The following is a 19614-nucleotide window of genomic DNA, read 5'->3' as shown; positions in this document are numbered from 1 at the left end:
CTGTTGCACCGAGGATCTGGTGCCTAAGTAGTCCAAAGGTGTTATTGCCGCATAACAAGACAACAGCAGTACCATAGCACTACTACTACTGGAGATACACTTTGCCTACTGCAGCCATTGACCAGATCTGGAGATCTAAGCAGGACAGGAAGGAGAAACTATAGATAATAAGATTAGATAGTGAAGGTCCGGAAGATAAAAGTGGTCCAGGTGCCTTGCATCAATATTGTAGTTCATATCCACCATTGGGTTCTTGTCTTTGTCCTGCTGTCACTTCAAGGTTGTGGCAGATTTGCAGTAATAATCGTTGTGTTTTTGTCTCTGAGAAGCTGATAGGTTGTCTCATCACACTTGTGTAGCCCAGTAAGATAACACTGCTTTGTTTGGCCATTGACCAGAAGAGTGTCTTAGGGCAGTTTCACACGTCCAGATAATTCCGGTACCGGAGCTATCCATGTCCATGTGCATACGTATGCCATCCGTATGTCCATGTGTACCATCCGTGTGCTGTCCGTATGCTGTCCGTGTTTTTGAAAAATTATTTTCAATGTTAACCCTTTGACTTTTAAAAACGCACACGGACAGCACACGGACAGCATCCGTGTGCGGTACGTGTTTACACGGACCTATTGACTTGTATGGGTCCGTGTGATCCGTGCTGTTGCACAAAAACGGACATGTCAGCGTGTTTTGCATACGGTCCGTGAAAACACGCTGACATCTGCATAGACACATTCATTCGAATGTGTCTACGTGTGTCAGTGTCTCCGGTACGTGAGAAAACTGTCAGTACACGTACCGGAGCCACTGACGTGTGAAACTGCCCTTACAGAACGCTGTTAGAGATCTCGCCATCTCTGCTTTGAATGTTTCCAAGTACATTTTTTCTCTTGCAACATCACAAGGATTTATTCACTTTTTCTAGATTGTTGGACTCCAAAAATATCTGAATTATTGACTTTGTGCTTATTTCATTCTTATCCTACTGATGATCAGTAATTTGCAGCTTTGGGATTTCGGAATAGGAGTTTCATCCTAGAGTTGTATATCTCTCTTCTAGGGTAATCCTTACAATTGTCTGCTTCCATAGGACCAAGAAAAGCAATATGTTGGGTTTGCAACATTACCCAATCAAGTCCATCGGAAATCTGTTAAGAAAGGATTTGACTTCACTCTCATGGTAGCTGGTGAGATGATCTGACTTACAGCCTATGTTTCTGAGCTTTTGCAATGTGTGTTCTCAGATAAAAGTCATTATGATTTTCATATTGTTAGATGACCTTACATTTTCCTGTGTAGTATTTTGCATCTTTATGATTGTAAAATGACAAATCTCTGCTTCAAGGGCATTTACACCAAAGAGCAATCTTTTGGCAGCTTGCCGAATACAATCAGTGTGTAATATCCACGCTACAAGGATTCAGCTCGCTAGCTGGTTCCAGCGGTCTACACGTGATTGCAAGCATGCAATTTGAATATGAGAATCTCGTCAGCATGTGCTTACTATTCAAATCAGATATACAGAGACGATTTCTAACAATGTGCATATTACACACTGATAGTCCTCATGCTATGCTAATTGTTAGGACTCATACTCACTTGCGAGAGACTCGCACTCGGACCGGAGCGTGCGGTTGCATAGAAATTCATGTAGCCACACGCTCCGGTCCGAGTGCTGGCGGCAGTGCCAGGTTTTCATGCAAGAGACTCTCTCGCAAGTGAGTTTGAGCCCTTATATAAATGATTCTATGTAATCTGAGAGCAGTATGAGGTGGGCCCTCAGAGCCTGGTTCAGTGATGTGTCACTTACTAGGCTGTAAGGCTGTATGTTGCTGTTTCTGTAAAGTCAGTGCTTTAACAGCAGGAGATCACTACAGGACTAGGTGTCTCGTGCCTCCTAGTCAACTTCAACTTCTCTGTGTAACCCCACCCCCACCACTGATTATCAGCTTTCTGTCAATGTAAAATGTACACAGAAAGCTGCCAATCAGTGGTGTGATTGGATTATACAGGGCTCAGCATTCAGAGCACTGCAAGATTTCCAGCAGAAAAAAGTGTATTCAAATGATGTCATGCAGAACAGCATACATCACTGGGTTCAGGGTCTAGGCCACTACATCATGCAGATTACAAAGCAACAACCTGGTGACAGATTCTCTTTAATATTTTCTAATAGGTAAAATTGTAAAGTTCTAGTACAAATAACCAACTTTGCAACTTACCTCTTATTTAATATCTTCATCATTTTCCATAATGGAGGGATTTTTAATTCTATAGTTTACCTCTTGTTGCCTAGGTTATTGGCCACCTCTGCAGTTTGAGCAGTGACCGTTCTCCTAAGCAAGGAGCACAACACTTACAAGCTCTTTTCTTGCACAGCTTGCAAGCGCTGCTCTGAAATATGAAAGGTGGTATGTCCATCACGCCACAGTCATGACTTTGTGCCAGCTCGGCTTAAAAAAAACAAAAAAAAGAGCCGGGAGGTAAGGAGATTTGCAGACCTCTCATCAAGCAGTCATAGATTACTGGCCTGGCCGATAGACCGTCATTGCAAATGAATTCTCTCATCCCTAGTGTTTTAATAATTAATGATTTTCTTAGTGCTATAGATGAAAAAAGTTTAGGATCCGTATTTTTATGACGCCTTTGTACGAGAACTATTATCTGATTGATCAATGTAACAAGCAAAGTTCAGATATCTGTATATAGTTATTTGAATGTCCATTTATTATTGAAAATTGGTTTAACAAATGTTCATATTTCTGACTTCCAGGTGAATCCGGCCTAGGGAAATCCACCTTAGTGAACAGCCTATTCCTGACGGATCTCTACAAAGACAGGAAGTTGCTTAATGCAGAAGGTTCAGTATTTTTATTTGTTAAAAAATGTATTCGTGTTATTCTATATGTATTCATTTACTGTACATTGTATCATATGTCCTGCTGGTTTGTTATTATATTTATTATAATTATTTTATATTAATAATCATATCACTTTATGTTGAGCAGAATTAAGTAGGGTCACACCTATCCCTATGTATCGTATGAGCTCCCATGCAGCCCCCTATATACAGTGTGATCCTACACACAGCACCCCCTATATACAGTGTAAGCCCACATGCATCTCCCTTATATACAGCATGAGCCCTCACTTAGCTTTTATATAAATTGTGAGTGCACACAGCCCCCTATATACAGTATGAGCCCCTATTTACAATATGAGTCCCCACACAGCCTCTCTATATACCATGTGAGCCCCCTATATACAGTATGAGCCCCTATACACAACATGAGCCCCACACAGTTTCTCTATATATGAGCCCCCTATATACAGTATGAGCCCCTATATACAATATGAGCCCCACACAGCCTCTCTCTATACGATATGAGCCCCCTATACACAGTATGAGCCCCACTATGTACAGACACATATTCCACACTCATAAAACACACACATATTCACCGTGCTCCCATCTGCTCCACTTAGTAATTAGTGACCTCATCATGTCTGCTGTCTTAGTCACACACATTGAAAGGTGGAGGAAGGAGCTGATGTGGAAGAAGGAGCTGACGGCTCCATGCCCCTCCATTATATTCATCTCTACCTGCATCCTGATCATACAGATGCGGTGAAATTCGGAATACCAGGTGGGGGAGGACGGCAGCCTCGTGTGTGTTTTTGGCTCTTCAGCTGTCTCGGTCCACGGCTGGAGTTAAACAGCCAGAGGGCTGGATGAGGCCCATGGTCCACACTTTGCCCAGTTGTGATCTAGCATATTCTTGTTTTTTTGTGCTATTCAAGAGTGGGACAGATGACTGAAGGATGATTCCTATTGAGCGTTCATTTTAAAATCTTTACTAAAATCTTACTTTCATGATATGTGCGCAGTTTAATAAAATGTATCGCCATTTTATATCTGACAGTATGGCAATACCATTATTAGGCTTTATTATAACATGCTGTAAGTATGTATTGTAATAAACATTCAGAATGTAGAAGTTAATTTTAAAAGCTTGTTACTAATCTGTGGAAAAGTCTTTCTCAAGAGCCGGTCACCATGGAAATGTTCAAAAAATGCGTAGATCCTTTTCTAGAACAAAAAAACATAAATAAGTATACAAATGTGTGATGTTCTTTTCTGAATAGTTAGTTCAGTGGAACGATAATTCGTTTCAGGAGGGAAAGATTAGCCCTTTTCATACATTATGGTGGTACATATACCACTTCCTTTTATAATTTCCCATCCCTCAGTAGAACATGTGTCTTTTTTTCAACCATATTAAAGGGGTTATCTGGAACTATTTAATTTTTTATCTATGTGTCTAAGAACTAACAGGCAAGTAGTTTGCTAACTATGTGTCTGTTGTGCAAGATACCAATCTCTGATGGGACAGAGCGGTCACAGTTTGCTACTGCTGGCGATTCATCGGCTTCCGCTGACGTCAGGTTGACAGAGCAGTGTCTTTTTGTTCTGCCCTGCTCTATTGACGGGCCATCAACATCATGCCTGTTGCTTCCCATTGACAGCTTGCTCCCTGCAGTTAGTGCTCACAGGTATTGGATAAATAGGATATAGTATACCTAACAGACTGGACATTCAGCGTGTTCCACGCACACACCACCTCCTCACCTCGCCCCCTATCTGTCGGTGTCCCCCAAGGTTCAGTCCTAGGTCCCCTATTCTTCTCCATTTACATTTTTGGCCTGGGATGGCTCATGGAGTCCCACAGCTTTCAGGATCATCTCTATGCTAATGACAGATTTACCTCTCTGGACCCGATATCACCTTCTTACTAACCAGAATCCCACAATGTCTGTCTACTATTTCATCCTTCCTCTCTGCTCGATTTCTAATAAAACAGAATTCATCTTTCCTCCATCTCACTCAACCCTCCCAACAGACATATCCATCAAAGTCAATGGCTTCCCACTTTCCATAGTCCTGCAGGCTCGCTGCCTTGGGGTAATCTTTGACTTAAATGTCTCCTTCAAACCACACATCCAAGCATTTTCCACTTCCTGCCGACTCCAACTCAAAAATATCTCCCTGATTTGTACATTCTTCAACCAAGACTTTGCAAAAGCACTAGTGCATGCCCTCATCATTTCCCGCCTTGACTACTGCAATCTCTTGCTTTGTGGCCTCCCCTCTAACACTCGCACCCCTCCAATATATCCTAAACTCTGCTGCCCAACTAATCCACCGATCACCCCGCTATTTCCCAGCCTCTCCCCTCTGACAATCCCTTCACTGGCTCCCCATTGCTCAGAGACTCCAGTTCACAACCCTTACCTTGGTATACAAAACCATCCACAACCTGTCTTCTCCATATATATCTGTGACCTAGTCTCCTGGTACTTACCTGCTCACAACCTCCGATCCTCACAAGATCTCCTTATCTTCTCTTCCCACAATTGCATACAAGATTTTTCCTGTGCATCCCCCCTACTCTGGAACTCTCTACCCCAACATATCAGACTCTCACCTACCGTGGAAACCTTCAAAAGGAACCTGAAGACCTACCTTTTCCGACAAGCCTAAAACCTGCAGTAACCCCTGATCCAACATACCGCTGCACGACCAGCTCTACCCTCGCCTACTGTATCCTCACCCATCCCCTGTAGATTGTGAGCCCTCGCGGACAGGGTCCTCTCTCCTCCAGTACTAGTTGGTAACTCGTTTTGTTCAAGATTATTGTATTTGTTTTTGTTATGTATACCCCTTTTCACATGTAAAGCACCATGGAATAAATGGCGCTATAATAATAATAACAATGTGGAACATCAGTTTAGTGCCCTTCCTATAAAACACATACATTATACATATACCCCATTATTTAAAATAGTGTTTATTTAGTGTCAACCCTTGAAACTACTATAACTGTATTATTACCTTACCTTGGACCTTTGTTTTTTTGCTGCTACTTTAATGTGCACCTGTTTTGGGTATTATCCCTATAGAGTTGATGGTTAATTGTGTCTGGACTGACTGACTGTAGCTACATTTATACACTTCTATTATAATTAATAGGGTATTTTTAAAGTAAACCAACAAAGGTGTATGTATTTTATAGAAAGGGTATTTTCTCCCTGCAGTAAGGCAATCAGAATGACGTCAGCAGTCACGTCCTGTCTACAGAGCAGATCGGAAGAGGAAGAGCTGCTTTGTTAACGTGGAGCAGCTGAATCGCTGGCAGGAGTGGTCGGTGACTACTCTGAGCTGACAGCAGATAGAACAGGCAGTTAGTTAACTAGTTTTTAGACCCGTAGTGAAAAAAAAATAGTCCTGGACAACCCCTTTAACTATAGCTGTGTAATTAATTCTCTACATCTAAAGGGAGTGGTTTATAATTGAGAATTTGTAGAAGCGGAAAAGAATGCATTTGGTACTTGATTGCAAGTATACAAATTCCATAGGAGCGGTCACGTGACAACTGTTGGTCGAGTGGATTAGAGGGTAATCCTAACTGTGTGCACATTATACGCTTTTTTGTGCTCTTTTTTTAAGTCTATTTTATATGAGTTCACTTGTTTGTTTTTTAAGTTCACCGCTGTTAGAGATTTTTTAAGTGTTTTTGCCTAATTAATCATTTCTGCCTTTCATAGAAGTTGCAAATGTATTCCAGTCCTCTTCTTCGAGTGATTTCATGTATGGCAGAAATTTTTGCAACTTTTTTTTGAAACCTGTGACTTTTTGATGAGTTCTGCGCAAAAATGTTAGCGAATAGCACGAGATGAATCAGGAAGAGTGAATTAAAAAAAAATCCTCAACTGATTAAACTGATTTTCTGTTATAATCTGCTTGTTTCAATGTAGAAAGAATTAACCAAACAGTAGAGATTCTGAAGCACACTGTGGACATTGAAGAGAAGGGTGTAAAGCTGAAACTGACCATTGTGGACACCCCTGGCTTTGGAGATGCAGTGAACAACACGGAGTGGTAAGAGATCTGTCCTCAGATCAGTGGGTACATCGCTGGACAGTATATATAATCTGACATTTTATGTTTCTTCCTGGCACAGCTGGAAGGCCATTACTGACTACATAGACCAACAGTTTGAACAATATTTCCGGGACGAGAGTGGACTGAATCGGAAAAACATCCAGGATAATAGAGTGCACTGCTGCTTGTACTTCATCTCACCGTTTGGCCATGGGTGAGGAGGATGTGGGATTCATGATGGGTCCTGTAATTCCAATCATTATATGGATAATGATAGAGTCACATACGAAATCTAGTGTAAATAGGAAGGGTGGAGTTGCTATGGCAACCGCTCAGATTTCTAGCATTTTAAAGAATGATGGCAAACCTCTAATACGTTTCCATGGTTATCACCACTGTTTTCCCTACACTTTCAGCTTCATTTTTCTGTATCTACATTTACGTATCTGTCAAAACATTAGAAATATTCACAGTTCCACATACTGGAATTTGGAGCTGTGAAAATCAGTTATTTCCCACTATAGTAGCTATTGTTAGAATATGCCATCATTTACTAAAGTGCCCTGGAAAGGTTCCATTCTCTCTCTCGTTCTTTCTCTCTTTCTTGCTCTTTTTCTCTTTATTGCTCTTTCTCGCCCTCTCTTTCACTCTCTCTTTCTCGCTCTCTCTTTCTCTCTCTCTTTTTCTTCAACTCTTCCTCACTCTTTGTCTCTTTGTCTGTCTCGTCCTGTCTTTATTTTTCTTTCTCTCTCTTTGTCTCCTCTTTTTTTTGTCTTTCTCTTTTTTCTATCTCTCTCGTACCACAAGTAATATTTCTTTAATTGTGTTAGATCATACAATTTTCCATCATTCCAATTTAATGCAATATTGCATCAGCCAGTAATAAAATGTACTTGGTAAAGTATAATTTTTTGTTAACATGGAAACCTATGGGCATCAGATTGCCAAAAAATAGTATCCTTTGTGGCTTCCATCCAACGTATGCTTTTTTCCCCCCATTTTTAATATCTTGCTGCAGTTTAATCCCTAAGGCTGGAGTCACACACAACCATTAAAAAATCTGTCCGATTTTTACGGTACGAAATTGCACAAAGATTTCTTGTCCAGGGATCCGTCTGTCATCCCAATTTCCGGCAATGAACCGATTTTATTCGCATCTAAGCATCAAATTGACATCCAATACCAATGCCTGATGCTCTTTCCTGTTGACCAGGAGAAGTCTTGCGATTTAATCGCAAGTCTCACTTGTGGTGCGTTTTCAATGCGATTTTTAATCGCATCCATAGACTTGCATTGGCGAATCCGATCCGAAAATCGGTGACAATCGCAGCATGCTGCGATTGTCTCAGTCCGAGGAACGGATCCGATAAAAAAACGCATGATGGGAGCAGCACCATAGAATAACATTGGGACGAATGCAATGCGATTTTTTTTATCGCATTGCATTCGTCCGATTTAATCGCTAGTGTGACTCCAGCTTAAATGCCGCTTTCAATCTCTGCCAATGGCATTTAAGGTGCTCAATATGGCTGATATGATATTTTCATCTCCCATTGCCATTCACCCCACACCCCTACCCAATGTGGGGTGCCGATGGGTTGTAATTGCTAATCTTGGTGTTCCTGGAAAGCTCAGCTGTGCGTCATAAGGGGCCATCATTTACACTGTATACTGCAATACAATATATAGAGTAAGCGAATAAACCACAGTCGTTTCAAGTTTACTAACCGGACTAAGAAACAAGGTAAAAAAAAGTTATTTTTAAAAAAAATATATATATAACATTTGTATCACTTCTCCCGATGTTATATCAGTGTAAAAAATAAAGAGGTAAACAATTTGGTATTGCCACATCTGTCAAAGTCTGATCTGTCAAACTATAAAATGATTCATGCAGTGAAGCAAAAAAAGAAAAAAAATGGAACACCAGAATTGCTGTTTTTTTAGTTGCCACACCTCCCCCAAAACTGCAGCAAAAAGCAATCAAAACCTCTCATGTACCCCAAATAGGTACCAAGAAAAATATCAGTACTCTACTCAAAACAATTATTCATGCAGCTCCTTCGATGGAAATGAAAAAATGTTACTGGTCTCAGAGAATGGCAACACAAGCAAAACTTTTTTCTTTTGCACAAATTTCAGGATTTTTTTTTCACTACTTAAATAGAAAAATTATTTTTTACCAGTTATTGCTATAATCATACTGACCTAGAAAATCTTCTCACTAGGTCATTTTTACTGGATAATGAATGCCAGAAAAACAAAGCCCAAAATCAATGTCTCAATTGTTTTTTTTTTAACCATTTCATCACACCTGGAATTATTTTTTTACCGTTTTCCAGTACTTTGTATGGAAAAATGAATGGTGTCATTCAAAGCTACAGCTCGTCCTGCAAAAAAAAACCAAACCCTCATATGGCTTTTTTGCAGGAAAAATAAAATGTGAGTGGGAGAAAAAAAAGTGTAATAGCAAAAAATCATCAAATGATGAAGGGGGTTAAAGACCCAGAGTTTACATGACTTCGATCAGACACTGTGGGTGACATCGAAAATGTGATACCCCCAAAAATCTGCTGTGTGTTATTTCATACATGTATTCATTTCCTTCCAATTGTAACGCTGCAATGTTACAGAGACACTGTGTGAGGCATTCCAGTGTACACCATGCTGAGATCCTAAGCATTAGCTGGTAGGAGGCCATTAGGTGACCTCTCTGTGCTTTCTTTCCATTTGTGTCAGGCTGCGGCCAGTGGATGTGGCTTTTATGAAAGCTTTGCATGAGAAGGTTAATATCGTTCCTCTGATCGCCAAAGCTGACTGCCTGGTACCCAATGAGATCAGAAAACTGAAAGATCGGGTGAGTTTTTGGAGAACTGTGTTTGTTAAAGGGAACTCGGACAGGTCTCCCATTCCCTCCAACCTACCAGCATTTGTATATTCCTTTATAAATATCCTGCCTAATAAGCACTTTCTCCTAGACGACACACAAACAGATACTTAAAACAAGTTTTTTTACAGACCGTTTTTAGGCTATGTGCACACGTTGCGGATTCCGCTGCGGTTTTTTCCGCGCGGAAACGCAGGTAAAGTGACCTGCGGTTTTGCTGCGTTTTGGCCTGCGGTTTTGCGCTGCGGTTTCACACCTCTACTATGTTAAAGGTGTGAAACCGCAGCAGAATCCGCAGAAATAATTGACATGCTGCGGAAAAAAACCCGCAGCAAAAACCGCAGCATGAGCACTGCGGTTTTGAAAACCCATAGGCTAACATGGTAAAGTACCATGTCTGTGGAACTGCTGCGGTTCCGCAGGGCCAAAACCGCAGCGGAACCGCAGCAAAAACCGCAGCGTGTGCACATAGCCTTAATATGCGAATAACCTTTTGACTAGTCAATGGGGCGTTAAAATTAAAAAATTAAAAATGGACAGCAAAAAGACTTTTAAACATCTGTTTGTGTCATCCAGGGGAAAGTGTATTTATAAAGGAGAAAACAAATGCTGGTGGGTAGGAGGGCATGGGGGACCGCTTAGGTTAATGGCCAGAGATAATAGGATGCAGCAGAGCGGGTACTACAAAATAGATTTTAATTGGAAATTATGTAGTTACGATGCTGCGTACTTGTATGCTGTGTTCACTGTTGTGTTAGTCTCTTTCCATTAGTTTGGATTTGAGTATGAATGGTCAGAATATGAATGCATGCAATCTAAAGTAAAGGGGAACCCTGAAGACAGACCAGTTCATGGGGACAAAATGGATCATCCCAAATGAATCATGATGAACCTGCAAAAATGGAAGTCATGATACCAGAGTGAGCAAGGCCTTACAGGGGTATTTTAATGTTATAAAAATTGGTATAGGTAGTTAGACAGCATGAAAACAAGCACGTTTGTAATTGACTTTTTCTACCTGCTGTCGTTCTGCTATGAGAGCTTTTTTCTTGAATTGTTGACAGCTCTTTACAAAGGAGACTGACCACCAGAGCCTAGCTGAGTATGCAGAGTAGCAACATTCAAGGCTGAAGAGTTAACTACTGAAATCTAATTCTGGTCTCTCCAGCCCATTCATTTCCCCCTCCTGTCAGCCTCTGACCTGAGCTGATGTTAACTGTCCTGTAAAATGGCAAGCTCCCAGCCCACACCAGTTACTGTTCTGCTAAATCACTGCTCTCACTTTCCAGTTTTCCTAATCACTACTCTCACTTTCTGGAGCCATGTGCTTGTTGAAAGGCACTATTATATTTATTGGCAAATAAAGTGATATCAGTGTAGACTTCAGAACAAGCCACTGACTGACCTCAGTGTGTAGCACCATAAGCTCATCAGAAGGACAAACTGCTGAAGTAGAACTCAGTCAGGAAGGAGTGCCTTTCTCCCAGCAACAAGGGAGTGAAGAGACTGGAGACGTGTGCACTGCTGAACACTCATGTTGAGAATAACCCTTTAAAGGCATTATCTGAGAATTTGCATTGATGACCTGTCTTTGGCACAGGCCATCAATGTTTTCTCCCTTTTGGAACAAGTCCTCAGAAGGGTTTTCCACGCTAAGAAAAGTGATCCCCAAACACTTAATACATGTAAAATAGGAAACAGACCAGGTACTCTCACTCATTTGGTCCAGCACCAGCTCTCCATTTCTGCTCCAGTCTCTGTGTTTTAGCTGCAGTGTACATTGCATCACCGCTGCAGTCAATCACTGAGCTCTGTGGTTTTACATTTTGCTGATGTAGATACGAGCCACTGAGCTTGGTGATTAGCTGCCGTGGTGGTGGGCTCTGTTGACATGACTATTTTGCTGCAGACAAAACACAGATACTGGAGCAGCAGTGGAGAGCCAGTGCTGAAGCTTGGGAGAGTGAATACCTGCTCTGTGTGTTATTTTACAAGTGTAAAAGAACTAGTGCTAAACTTGTGTGGCTACTTCACCTAAATACCCAGAGCAGCAACATCCTTTTTTTGGAGGGGTCATTGAGAGTCATTATGACTTTACATCAAAGCTTCTTTATAGAAAACAAGGTTACAGGAGTTAATAAATTCCAGCATCATCCCTGGACCCTTCCACAAAGCTGTCACTTTTATTTCCATTATGTTGACATGTTTCTGTGATCTGTTGATTGTTATTGAGTTTTTTTTGCTTAGGACAATCTCAAAAATTCTTCAACGATTAGATGATAACAAAGTGCCCCAGCAGACAGCTGTAATCCATGGAAACATGTTTTTAAGTGTCCATTTTTCCTGCAGCGCCACCACAGAGAAAATAAAGCATTACACAGGCAGGGTCCTCCAGAGCAAGCCGTGATATGTGTAATTGCTCCTCACGTTGGCCAAGAGATGAGGATGATCCTGAACAGAAAACCCCCTTTATATCTCAGGATTCACCGGTACTTGAAAATGGATTTTCTGAACTGGGCAACCCCAGCTTGAACCCCTTTCTCTCATTTTTCAGGTGAGAGAAGAGATTGAAAAGTTTGGAATAAAAGTCTATCAGTTCCCAGAATGTGATTCTGATGAAGATGATGACTTTAAACAGCAGGACAAGGAGCTGAAGGTGAACAGAACAAGCTCTATTTTTCATAGTTCCCTAATAATATATTTTGATGTATAATATAGTACATATTATCTTACACTGGCCTATAGCCATCTACCACAATTAGCCGGTGCAGTATAGTTTTTACCTACAGTAACTAGTCTTATTGCTTTTAAGTCTATGCACGATCGTTGTGTTTTCTGTATGAATTTATCACTTACTTTTCTGTTACAGGAGAGTGTACCTTTTGCTGTAATTGGAAGCAATACAGTGGTAGAGGCTAAAGGTCAGCGGGTACGAGGTCGTCTCTATCCATGGGGCATAGTGGAAGGTAAGTTAGAACTTCTAAGGTCACTTCCAGTGTGAGGATTAACCTTGTCTAAGATTGTATCAGCGTCTATAGAAAGTTTTAACCTGTATAGTGAAATAATTTAATGGGTGATCAAGCCTGCCCACTTTTTTATTCTTACAGTTTTTTTTTTTATTTTTGATATATATTCAAACATAGTTCGTATACAGTTACATAGTTACATAGGTTGAATAAAGATCTAGGTCCATCAAGTTCAACCTTTCTCCACCAACTGTACATTTTGTCACTAATTTAGCTATAACCCATAATGTTATGTGTATTGAGGCAATCTTCCAGCCCTTTTTTTAAAAGCTGTCATAGTGTCTGCCGTTACTACCATCTTGTGGTCGGCATTCCACAGTCTGACTGCTCTTATTGTAAAGAACCCTTTCCTAGTTAGCTGCCGGAATCATCTTTCTTCCACCAGTAATGAGTGCCCCCTTGGTCCTTAGTATGGTCTTTGGAAGGAATAAGTCATGCGCCAGTCCTTTGTACTGACCAACACGTATATTTATACATGTAAATGAGATCTCCTCTGAGACGTCTTTTTTCTAAGCAACACAAGTCCTTCTTTTCCAACCTCTCCTCATATGAGAGGCCTTCCCTCCTTTGTAATATACTAGTTGCCCATCGTTGAACTGATTCTAACTTCTGAATATCCCAGAACATCTCAGAAGTATGAAGTATGATCTATTCCAGGGGTGGATCATTAATTTTCCCAAAGGGCCACATAGGAGACCATGAATGTTGTGGATGGTTGAACTTAATTTTGCTCATTATTAATGTTTTATATCACTTTACTATCGGGTCCCTGATCCAACATTGTATTCACCGGTGTCGTAGATATCAATGAAAGTGAGACACTAGGCTGGGGGCGACTGGGTGGTGACACCACTTCATCTAATTCTTTGGCTGTCCCAGTCCGTGGCCAGCCAGAGGGCCACATGTGGTCCTTGGGCCGCACTTTACCCAGGTCTGGTCTACTCTGCTCATAGCAAGCCTAAGGTTCAGGTAGCATGAGTAGAACAAAGCTATAAAGTGAAAGAGAGCGATTAGTTTATTATTGCACATGAACATATGGAAGCCCCGTCTTAGATGAACAGGATATCAGTAGACATTGTTGCAGCAAATCTGTATGTGAACATACACTTATGATGTATTCCACTTTGAGACAGTTTTTGGCCATGATTTTTTTTCAAGAGTGCATTGCTCCTAGCCTCCGGATTTGCTGCGGATAGTGCGCTCCTGAAGACTGGTCGCACTGCTGGGCTGAACCGTACATTTACCCTCACAGATAGCAGAGACAGCTTTGATTCTGCAGCATGAGAGATGGCGCAGGAGAACTGAAGCTGGGGGGTATCCAACAATCCTGCCAGCTTCAGAATGCCTTGTGCAGGCTCTGAAGTAGTGTTTCTCAACTGCAGTCCTCAAAACCACCAACTGGTCAAGTTTTCAGGATTTCCTTAGTATTACACAGGTGATAATTTCATCATCTGCTCAAGCATTAATTCCATCACCTATGCAATACTAAGGAAATCCTGAAAGCATGACCTGTTGGTGGGTCTTGAGGACTGGAGTTGAGAAACACTGCTTGCAAGCGGTGTGAGCTCTTTGCCTTGGAAACTGGCCACTCAGAGATTGCAGAGTGACCAGTAACCTAAGCAGTGTACACTAGAGAATTAAAAATCCCTTTGTTCTTAAGAATAGAGGGTATTTTTTAATAGCAAGTAAATTTCAAAGTTGCTTATTTTTGCAACCAGTTTGCAACTTTAACCACATAAGAACTTGGGACGACGCTTTCAATGTCTTTACAAATTACAGTAAAATGCAGGGGTGGATATGGGATTTTTAAAGTGGAGGAGATTTTATGGCTTTTGACATAGATACACTTAATCCACACATACTTGCACAAACACACATACACACTGTGACGCCATTAGCACACATACAGTATATCTGGTTATATACTGTGAATTTGTCACAGTCAGTGTGCGTAAGTATAATTGTACTATACAAGTATGATAATGTTTATGGCCATGGTCCTCCAGTTAACAAAATCTTGAGCATCCCCTGACTGGAAGATGGAGGCCCTGCTACAATATTTGCATTGGGGCCGAGTATTTGCTTTGCATACTTCATGTATATAGCAGAAAGTCAGGTAAGTGGCGGCCAGTTGTGTGTGTGATGACCTTAAATACATGGTGTGTTCAAAGAAACAGGAACTACAGACACTATTTTTAGGAGCCATAACAAAAAAGAACAATTCTGCTTTTATTTCAGCTGTTTGATGTATGAATAGCAAAGCATTATGTCTATGAACAAAACTCTGATTGCAGCGGTGATGGCCGCACTTCCTCTCCTTCTCAGACACATATTTTTCACAATGTGTTAAAAAGCCTTTGTCTGCTGCCAAAAACAATCAAAACATCTTCACAAGTCGTGCGTGATCCTACTCCTTTTAATCATTTAAAGTGCCTCTGTCTTATATCCTGTGCAACCTGTAATTGCTGCTAATACCATTAATGACCATGGGCCGAAATTCATCAAAGCTTTCACCCCAGAATTCTGTCACAAAAGTTTTTGAAACGTGACAAAATTTATGTGCCGTTGAGCCACAATTTTGAGACTTTTGGTGTTTCATGACAGTTTTTCCCAGGTCCAACTACATGGGAGGAACTAAAGCGGGCCAGGACCCTACAGCTCATCCTAATTCATGACAAACTGTGGAGTTCCTTACGTTCCCTACTTGACAAATTTCACTCCAGTATCTGACTGTATTGATATTTCTAGTGTAGCTCACAGAAGGGCACGCCACTCGCCAGACGTTCCTGATTCATGAAGAGGCGTGCACATGTTCATGAATCCGGAGTCTTGATGAATCGGGCCCTTTGTATAAAAGTATTGGAAGGAGTTCATGCCTATAGATAAGTATGATAACATACATTAGCTGCCTTCCGTCTAGCTTGGCATGGCCAATAACAGGGAATAATAGATTTGTTTAAACTATTCAGCACTTGCAAATAAATATGTAGTGCAGTTATGATGTCCTCTAGGTCCAAGTAGTATTGATCTCATTCACACCTCTACACACATGGTCAAAATTGTTGGTACCCCTCGTTTAGTGACAGAAAAACCCCACAATGGTCACAGAAATAACTTGAATCTGACAAAAGTAATAATAAATTAAAAACCTATGAAACTGAATAAATGAAAGTCAGACATTGCTTTTCAACCATGCTTACACAGAATTTTTAAAAAAATAAACTGATGAAATAGGCCTGGACAGAAATGATGGTACCCTTAACGTAATATTTTGTTGCACAACTTTTTGAGGCAATTACTGCAATCAAACGATTCCTGTAACTGTCAATGAGACTTCTGCACCTCTCGACAGATATTTTGGCCCACTCTTCAAGAGTAGATTTCTCCAGATGTCTCCTGTTTGAAGGTTGCCTTTTCCAGACAGCATGTTTCAGCTAATTCCAAAGATGCTCAATATGATTTAGGTTAGGGATCATAGAAGGCCACTTCAGAATAATCCAGTGTTTTCCTCTTAGCCATTCTTGGGTGTTTTTAGCTGTGTGTTTTGGGTCATTATCCTGTTGCAAGACCCATGACCTGCGACTGAGACCAAGCTTTCTGACACTGGGCAGGACATTTGTCTCTAGAATCTCTTGATAGTCTTGAGATTTCATTGTACCCTGCACAGATTTTAGACACCCTGTGCCAGATGCAGAAAAGCAGCCCCAGAACATAACAGCGCCTCCTCCATGTTTCACAGTAGGGACAGTGTTCTTTTCTTGATATGCCTCAGTTTTCCATCTGTGAACATAGAGCTGATGCGCCTTGCCAAAAGTTCCATTTTTGTCTCATCTGTCTGTAGGACATTCTCCCAGAAGCTTTGTGGCTTGTCAGCATGTAGTTTGGCAAATTCCAGTCTGGCTTTTTTATGATTTTTTTTCAACAAAGGTGTCCTCCTTGGTCGTCTCCCATGAAGTCCACTTTGGCTCATACAACGACGGATGGTGTGATCTGACACTGATGTTCCTTGAGCTTGAAGTTCACCTTTAATCTGTTTAGAAGTTTTTCTGGGCTCTTTTGTTACCATTCGTATTATCCGTCTCTTTGACTGTCATCAATTTTCCTCCTGCAGCCACGTCTAGGGAGGTTGGCTACAGTCCCATGGAGCTTAAATTTCTGAATAATATGTGCAACTGTAGTCACAGGAACATCAAGCTGCTTGGAGATGGTCTTATAACTTTTACCATTTACATGTTTGTCTATAATTTTCTTTCTAATCTCCTGTGACAACTCTTTCCTTCGCTTCCTGTGGTCCATGTTGAGGGTGATACACACTACAGTATGTCGCCAAACAGCACAGTGAGTATCTGTAGCCCTCTATACAGGCCCACTCACTGATTCCAAGATTGTAGACACCTGTGATGCTAATTAGTGGACACACCTTGATTTCACGTGTCCCTTTTGTCACATTATTTTCAGGGGGTACCATCATTTCTGTCCAGGCCTATTTTATGAGTTTTATCTTTTTTAAATTCTTTGGAAGCATGGCTGAAAAGCAATGTCTGACTTTCATTTGTTCAGTTTCATAGATTTTTTATTTATTATTACTTTTGTCAGATTCAAGTTATTTTTGTGACCATTGTGGGTTTTTCTGCCATTAAACGAGGGGTACCAACAATTTTGACCATATGTGTCTTCAATGTCCTTGGATACACAAGGAGGAACTTATGTTTGCAATGTTAAGAGCTGCAAAACCTGCACTCGTGTAGTGACTACAGACAGGATACAGATTCCCAGCACACAGCAGGACTAAGGGACATTCACATGTTCCTCTTCCAATGTGGTGTACTTAATTCTGTGCACTATATGTTCTACTAGGAGTCTCTAAGTGGGAGAAACAGGACAGAAACTGAGAGCAATGATTATGGGTGAGTGCACACAGTGCGGATTACACTGCAGATTTTTCTGCGCGGATTTGCAGGTAAAACCGCAGGTAAAATGACCTGTGTTTTACCTGCAGATTTGTCTGCGGTTTCCCCTGCGTTTTGACACCTGGACAATGGAACAGGTGTCAAACCGCTGCGGAATCCGCAGAAAGAATTGACATGCTGCGATTTTAAAACCGCAGCAAATCCATTCGGAAAATTCCGCAGCATGTGCACTGCGGTTTTTAACCCCTTCACTACCAAGGGTGGTTTGCACGTTAACTCCCGGGCCAATTTTTACAATTCTGACCACTGTCCCTTTATGAGGTAATAACTCTGAAACGCTTCCATGGATCTCTGTGATTCTGACACTGTTTTCTCGTGACATATTGTGCTTCATGTTAGTGGTAAAATTTCATTCATATAACTTGTGTTTATTTGTGAAAAAAATGGAAGTTTGGCGAAAATTTTGCAATTTTCCAACTTTGAATTTTTATGCCCTTAAATCACAGAGATATGGCGCACAAAAAACTTAATAAGTAACATTTCCCACATGTTTACTTTACATCACAACAATTTTGGAACCAAATTTTTTTTTGTTAGGAAGTTATAAGGGTTAAAAGTTGACCAGCGATTTCTCATTTTTGCAACACCATTTTATTTTTATGGACCACATCACATTTGAAGCCACTTTGAGGGGTCTATATGATAGAAAATACCCAAAAGTGACACCATTCTAAAAACTGCACCCCTTAAAGTGCTCAAAATCACATTCAAGAAGTTTATTAACCCTTCAGGTGCTTCGCAGGAATTTTTTGAATAAAAAAAAAATGAACATTTAACTTTTTCAGAAAAAAAATACTTCAGGTTCAATTTTTTTTATTTTACCAAGGGTAACAGGAGAAATTGGACTGCAAAAGTTATTGTGCAATTTGTCCTGAGTACGCTGATGCCTGATATGTGGGGGGGAACCACTGTTTCGGTGCATGGCAGAGCTCAGAAGGGAATGAGCGCCGTTTGACTTTTTCAATGCAATATTGGCTGGAATTCAGATCGGATGCCATGTCACGTTTGGAGAGCCCCTGATGTACCTAAGCAGTGGAAACCCCCCACAAGTGACCCCATTTTGGATACTAGACCCCCAAGGAACTTATCTAGATATGTGGTGACCCCCAATTTTTATTTTCCCAAAGGTAACAGGACCCTAAAAGTTATTGTGCAATTTGTCCTGAGTACGCTGATACCCCATATGTGGGTGTAAATGACTATTTGGGCGCATGGCAGAGCTCGGAAGGGAAGCAGCGCCATTTGACTTTTTTTGGCTGGAATTTAGATCAGACACCATGTCGCGTTTGGAAAGCCCCTGATGTACCTAAACAGTGGAAACCCCCCACAAATGACACCATTTTGGAAAGTAGACCCCCCAAGGAACTTATCTAGATGTGTGGTGAGAACTTTGAACCCCCAAGGGCTTCACAGAAGTTTATAATGTACAGACGTACAATTAAAAAATCATATTTTTTCCACAAAAATGATCTTCTCACCCTCAATTCTTATTTTTCCAAGGGTAACAGGACCCTAACAGTTATTGTGCAATTTGTCCTGAGTACGCTGATACCCCATATGTGGGTGTAAACGACTATTTGGGCACATGGCAGTGCTCGCAAGGGAAGCAGCGCCATTTGACGTTTTTGGCTGGGAATGAGATCGGACATCATGTCGCGTTTGGAAAGCCCCTGATGTACCAAAACAGCGGAAACCCCCCACAAATGACACCATTTTGGAAACTAGACCCCCCAAGGAACTTATCTAGATGTGTGGTGAGCACTTTGAACCCCCCAGTGCTTCACAGAA

General features: G+C 41.0%; 1 protein-coding gene across 6 annotated transcripts in view; it reads left to right on the top strand.

Annotated features, from left to right (window-relative positions):
• SEPTIN5 (septin 5) overlaps positions 1–19614 on the top strand; it is a 97334-nt gene that overhangs the window by 55247 nt on the left and 22473 nt on the right. For all 6 annotated transcript variants that reach the window (XM_073559089.1, XM_073559084.1, XM_073559086.1 and 3 more), the window contains 7 exons: positions 1091–1187; positions 2774–2860; positions 6817–6940; positions 7023–7157; positions 9683–9800; positions 12385–12486; positions 12700–12796. In XM_073559089.1, the coding sequence (XP_073415190.1) occupies positions 1091–1187; positions 2774–2860; positions 6817–6940; positions 7023–7157; positions 9683–9800; positions 12385–12486; positions 12700–12796 (760 nt within the window). The remainder of the gene's footprint in view (positions 1–1090; positions 1188–2773; positions 2861–6816; positions 6941–7022; positions 7158–9682; positions 9801–12384; positions 12487–12699; positions 12797–19614) is intronic.

Source organism: Dendrobates tinctorius, unplaced genomic scaffold (genome assembly GCF_039654945.1).
Source record: "Dendrobates tinctorius isolate UK_male_01 unplaced genomic scaffold, ASM3965494v1 ptg000265l, whole genome shotgun sequence".
In the NCBI taxonomy this organism is placed as follows: domain Eukaryota; kingdom Metazoa; phylum Chordata; class Amphibia; order Anura; family Dendrobatidae; genus Dendrobates; species Dendrobates tinctorius.
Note: the sequence above shows the minus strand (reverse complement) of the source record. Positions and strands in the feature narration are given on the sequence as shown.